The sequence below is a fragment of the Halyomorpha halys genome, unplaced genomic scaffold, assembly GCF_000696795.3.
Source record: "Halyomorpha halys isolate HHAL.00 unplaced genomic scaffold, Hhal_1.1 Scaffold2306.1, whole genome shotgun sequence".
Lineage (NCBI taxonomy): Eukaryota > Metazoa > Arthropoda > Insecta > Hemiptera > Pentatomidae > Halyomorpha > Halyomorpha halys.
Window position 1 is genome coordinate 147,678 of NW_027107223.1, and position 6,338 is coordinate 154,015.

Consider the following 6,338-nt stretch of genomic DNA (forward strand, 5'->3'; position numbering starts at 1 on the left):
CCCTTACCCTTGTAGACCAATATTGTGCGCCCTTGGCGTAGAGGCTCCGGTACATATCCCACCTTCAGCATGATCTCCGCAATATACTTCATGATGTGTGTTACTTCGAAGTATTTTATTGTGCGGATCAACACACCATCCGGCCCCGGCGATGAGTCCAATGATGTCGACTTGATAGCCCTCTTCACAATCCGACTATCTGTAGACACCAAATTTGGGATCGGGGCGCCTTTCTCATAATCCGCACGTTTGCAGAGATTCTCTTTTACCAAGAGGCTTCTGAAATGTTTCTCAATGTTGGCTATCTTTAATGGACATTGCTTGGGAGCGTCGGCGTTCATAATGCTCTGTACCACTTTTTTCCTATTATAATAATTGTATTGAGCTAGCTCATAGTGGTACTGCTCCTGCCGACGGTTTCTGTCCGCCTTGTTATGCAATCGAATTGTTGAAATAATTTATTTAAGAGTGCCAACATTTCGGCCAGAATTTCTAGCCTTCATCAACAATAGAAAACATAACAATAATAATATTTGGTGAATATAATTAATAACGTGGGTAAAGAAAATTAAGAAAAGAATAGAAAAGGAGAAGGGGAAAAGAAAGATAGTTGACAATCGGAAAACTTAGTGAGCTCAGCGGTGAGTGCGGTAAGACTCGGAGTTAAAACGTTACAAAGATTGCAACTCTTTTTGTTGTTGTGCTTTGTAATTGATCATATCCTACTCTCTCTGCACTTTGATTTTATCAAGATCTGAAACACTTGCAAGTACTTTATTCTTTTCCTATTGTTATGTCAATATTTGCTGATTTCAGCGAACCAGAAATATGTAGTAACGTCGCAAGAGCTCATCTACATAAAATGAAGAAAGCAATTGACAAAGTTAGCAAAGAGAGTGACTCTGATAAGACTTCAAAAGCTTCAGCTAATTGTACTATGTTTCTACCAGTCGCAAATTTGTTTTATGGTATGTCATTATAAAATTACCTAATTTAAGTAAGTAAGCTTACTACATTTAATCTTACATATTCAGTAGTGTTTATAATTGCTTATATTTAGAAATTTTGCTAATAGTTCCAATATTTGTATCTAATTATTTTTTAGAGAATGTTCTAATGCAATACCTTGGACAAATATTCATGGACTAACTGTTTCAATTTATAGGCTTTCCGTAATGATCAACTTTAGTATAGTTAGATAATTATTTCGGGGGTAGAGTTTTCATATACGTCACCCTTAAACGGTTGAACTAAACCAAGTCTACGGAAAGTTTGCAAAAACTTCGTGCCTTATGGCCAATATGAGGAAAAATGAAAGTAATCCTCATTAAAACATTTAAATGTTCATCTTTATTCATTATCAGTTTTAATAAGACGCTCTCTATAAATCCTACAAGTACAGTTTTGAGCTCTGAAATCTGTGACTTTTGTAAATTCCTCTGCTCTTCATAATTTACACAAAATGCGGAATTCATTAAGTGTTCAAAAAGCTTGACTTCTCAAATTGATAATAATAAATTCCAAAACATATTTATTACTTTACACTCTTCCTTGCTATGGGTTTAGCAGTCGTTGCATATCACAAAAAGAATGTGCTTATTCCCCATAAACTGACAAAGATATTAACTGAATATGGACTACAATATATTGTTCAGGTCATCGTTTTCATCAACAACAATTTCGCCTTTTGTTGGCTTCTCAGAAAGTTGTCATCCTCTTCCATGATTGAAGTAAGTTAGGCCAAATGCTGTTTTTTAACAGTACACAAAGGATTTTTAGTAAGGGCTGTTTTCTGATACTACCAGCTCAAGGAACTCTCAAGCAGAGCGAAAGCACTGGTTCCCTCTGGAAGTTAGCCTTTTGTTCCTCAAAGGCGGTGCAGGTAATAGTTCCGATAATGTTCTAGCCATATTGTTGGAGCTCTGTATGGAACCCCTTGCTCTATGAGATCCAGTTGTTGGACAGGACCAATTTCGCCTTTATGCGTGATCTAACGGTGTAGAAGTATTTCCATAGGATAGCTCCTTTCGGTGTTGCCACCCCCCGCCGGTTTCATTAATCTTTTGCATCCTCTCGGATAAATGTTTTCTTATTTCTGCGGTCCTCGTATCTTTGCTGTTAGTTCCGCCGAACCTTCTATCTTCATTTCGAATACGATTAAATCCTCTCGCAGGAGGAGGTCGAGAGGTGCTCCACCGGCAAAGATTTGCTCTGCCTTATGAGATACAGATCTGTACGCCCTGGTGAGTCGGGGTTATTGAAGTGTCTTCAGGCCTGCTTTTCTATCGTTGTAAGAGGTTCCGGCGAATACCTTAGAATATTCAATATCACATTGTAAATTGTCAGAGCTGATCTCATAGGTGCTCTCACGAGGTTGTCTGGTCTGTTCAATGGTAGGGCCAGCATATGAAATGTCACATCGATATTTTGTATGTTTCTTTATAAATATCAAGAAACATAAATAATATAATATATAATATAACACCACCCATTGACAAGACTTGATTAACGTTCTCCTTAAGCTTATCTATTGGCGGCCACCATGGCCAAATCGTATACGTAGGCAATGCCGGAGAACCGCTATTCCTCGAGCACTCCCTGAATTACATCGAAGACTAGCTTCCTCAGGGCAAGACGAAGAATGGAGCTCTGAGGGCAGTCACTCTCGACTATGAAGCCGTTGTAGCTGAGGCATTACTTTTGCAAATTCTTTGCAGGGCTTCATCAGGACTAAATGGGGTTTAGATACAAACATTGTAAATATGATGATCACCCTCTTACGATTGCCACTGTAAGATAAAAACACTGGCGATATCTGCGTAGACAAAAGGGATTAAGGGGAAAAACAAAAACACCAGCGATGTTTAGATGAGTGGGCTTTGGTTTTGTGAAGGGGAATCTCCAGCACGCCCTGGATAGTAGAGTTGTGGCATTACATCGTTAGAGGTTATATGTCTATAATTCTGGTGATACGGTGACCGGAAAGGAAATATCGGACAACCTTGTGTTCTCCCAGGAGTACACCCAAAGACTATGTGGGGTTCGAACTAAACTTTAGTTTATATTCGCTTATATACTATTTTGTATAATAATGTAAATAATAGTTGATAAGGTTAATCATTTAAGTTAAAGTTAAGTCAACCTATAAGTTCTCATTGTTTTATTAATTGATATGAATTCTTTTCTTTCCTTTTTCATTCTGTGTACATATATTTCTTCTTATCATTAAACTTTTGTACATATAGTTCATTCTGTTCATTCTTATGCATGTACACTGCTTTCAACTTGGTAATTTTACCTAGGCTTTTTTGTTATGTTTACTTAATATTTCGATAATTCAACAGGTGGAAGGTAACACCCCTAGGTTTTCTGTTATCTACATGTAAAGGTATTCGCCAGTGGTTATAATTCGATTATTATTTATATAAGGGTATATTGTGAAAATATTGTTTCGGGAATTTCGTTATTTCCAAGGAAAAAATAACGTGGCGCCTAAGGAGCAATTTATTCTTTATTGTTTTGTCTTTTTTCCCTTTTGACGATTATACTTATTATTTTTTTTATTATTTTCCTTTAACTCACCCCCTTCTCCGTTGAGCATGGGCAAGTATAAACGATAAATATATAACTAAGGATAGATCAAAATTTGCGGTTATAACCCTTCCTTTGTATTTTACCATATTATTACTTGTTCAACTAAGTAGTATTTTACTGTTCATTAACCTATTTTTACATTAGGAATTTCATCACTAATTTCTGTACTTGTTACTTATCTGTATTTTTGTTCATTTATATTTATATTTTTTAAAGTATGAAGAAGATGGTCAGGGATGCGGTCAAAAGAAACAAAAATGGTTGTTAACTGTTTTGTTTCTTTTGACCGCACCACTGACCACCTCCTTCATAATTTGAATTAATACGGTCAATTATTTATAATTTTTCTTCTAGCTTTCTATGCTGCTCTTTTTTATATGATTTTTTACATTCTTTTTATTTATAATATTCTAATTTTTTTATCATATTTAAAAGTTTTTTTCTCCCCCATTTAGCCCTGATGAAACCCTGTAAAATGAGGTGAAACGTTAAAACGTTGGTTACCAATAAATAGTTTATTTATTTCTATTTTGTTCCTTTCTTGACAGCCATCCTCACTTATTCCTATTTTTTTTTTCTAGTTGTGATATTATTTCTAATATATTGTTATATAGTGAAATATGTTTTGTTTTTATAAAATTATTTAGCTCTTCTGAATAGTCTAGTAGTGTCGTAGCTGTATTTGATTATATAGACGTCCTGAAAACAATGTTATAGCAAAATAAAAATAATATCCTTAATAATAATGTTTTTGATTTAACCAATAACAATTTTGTATTTACTTTTTCACACTCTAAAGAGCTACCTTTCCAGATAAATCAGTATGGGTACTAAAAAATGAAAGGCCAATATCAAGGAACATTCAAGACATCTTTGTTTTTGTAACTGTTTATTCGTTCCTCGATGAAGAAGCAAGGGAAATCATAAATCCGTTCTGTATAAATTTACACTCATTACAGTACCTTCCTGTGAAGGGATTGGAAGCAGAAGGGTAAATGTATGAATTAATAACTTGATCATCATATTATAGTTTATTGAATTTTTGAAATACCCTTGCAGGATAAGCAGAATATTTGTGGAATATGAGCTTGAGCCAATCATTCCACTTACAAGAACGAAAGTACAAATATTAGATGATGGGTTTGAATCGATAAACCAATTTAAAGATATTAAAGTTTTTCTCACTGACAAATTTAGCCCTTTAACGATTATTAGCTCTTTGCAATCTAAAAAGTTATTAGTGAGGGTACGTAGAAGCATGCTAATATAAAACTGATTTAATTATTTCAATAGGCATTAAATAACTTATAATGCAAATTTGTTTTAGGTAATAGGTATCAAAGGTATCCTTCCTGAGATAAAATATACTAAAGATATTGTGCTATATGGTTCGGATATGAATGATGATCGATTTTCAAACTGCATCAAACTACCTATGAAAAATGAATTCTATGAATTCCCAAGAGCCAAACCTACAACACCTGTCAAACATAAATCTCTTAAGCAGCAACGATCTTCTAAAGTGTCGGCTGGAAAATCTGGAAGGGGCAAGTCCAAAAAACGAGATGAAATGCAACTGTTGTATCGTAATAAAGAGTTTCACGTCCTCATTGGAATAGCAAGAATCGATTTGTCGCCTTTGATCTTTGGAAACAGTTCCATCACGGCTTATGAACAATTGTCTTCTTTACCTGTTAAGATTGTAATTATTGTCACAGTTTTAGATCAATTACTTCTTTCTTAAAATTTAATTGAAGAGGTTACTTTCCGCGACTTTTTTCCCGAGGAAAGGATGTAAAGGAGGGGGTACATTTCCGGGGCGAGTGACGCCAGGAGGCGGTGCCTATTCCTTCGTAGGCGTGGCACCCGGTACGCCATATTTTACTGTTGACAATTGTGGTAGCTGCCGCACGCCGTATGCCAGAAATGGCTAAGGTGAGGGGTTAAAAAACAACTTGAGAGTTACTCAAAGCGTGCTCCCTTTCGCTGTTGATATTTTTTTTTTTAAACGTTAAATATTCTAAAAAATAATATATTACCAATTTTTTTATTTTACCATTTATTACAACTTCTATTCTCTTCACATTTACGATTAAATGAATGGTTTTACAGATAATTACATTAATCTGAGAAATCCCTATCAAGTTCAACGTAACGTTGCCTTCAAGGAGATTCACCTAATCCCTGGCTTGAGAATACTTTTATCTCCGGACTGTTTGTATTAATTTTAAAAAAATGTAATTTCAGGGTGGCCATCTGACTCCAGATATTGAGCATTTAACTATCACAGTTGTTCATAGAGATTTTTGTCGATACGAAAAACCTGAAGTACGAAACAGTTTATTATATGAAAATAACGCCATGGTTAAGGTAAGAGAATCACATAAATTAATATCATCATATAATTTCAATTTAGAAGTTTTATTTTTTATTAAGATCTCTCTCCTCGAGAAAGCTCGATATTCTTTTATAGTTCTGAGCATTATATATTCTAACACTTATTATCAAGTGGTGGCTCCGGGTGCTTCCTCATCAGCGGCAAGATGTTTAAATAGGAGAGTAATGTGGCTTCTTTGGATTTTAAACCATTCCAGCTATATATCGATGAGCTAATATCGACCTCTTCGAGGGTTACTCAACTTTTAAGAATGTCATTTTTTCTAAAAAAGATCAAGGATCTATAATTCCAAATTAAAAATATGGTAGAGTGACTTTCGTTCAATTCTTCATCCAAGCTGGTGTTA

General features: G+C 34.9%; 1 protein-coding gene across 2 annotated transcripts in view; it reads left to right on the plus strand.

Annotated features, from left to right (window-relative positions):
• LOC106691378 (uncharacterized) overlaps positions 1-5,964 on the plus strand; it is a gene marked incomplete at its 3' end in the record, with an annotated part of 21,135 nt that extends 15,171 nt beyond the window's left edge. For both annotated transcript variants that reach the window (XM_014437121.2, XM_014437122.3), the window contains 5 exon segments: positions 817-968; positions 4,408-4,585; positions 4,654-4,840; positions 4,922-5,296; positions 5,842-5,964. In XM_014437121.2, coding sequence (XP_014292607.2) covers positions 817-968; positions 4,408-4,585; positions 4,654-4,840; positions 4,922-5,296; positions 5,842-5,964 — 1,015 coding nt within the window.
• Positions 5,965-6,338: the final 374 nt, after the last annotated feature.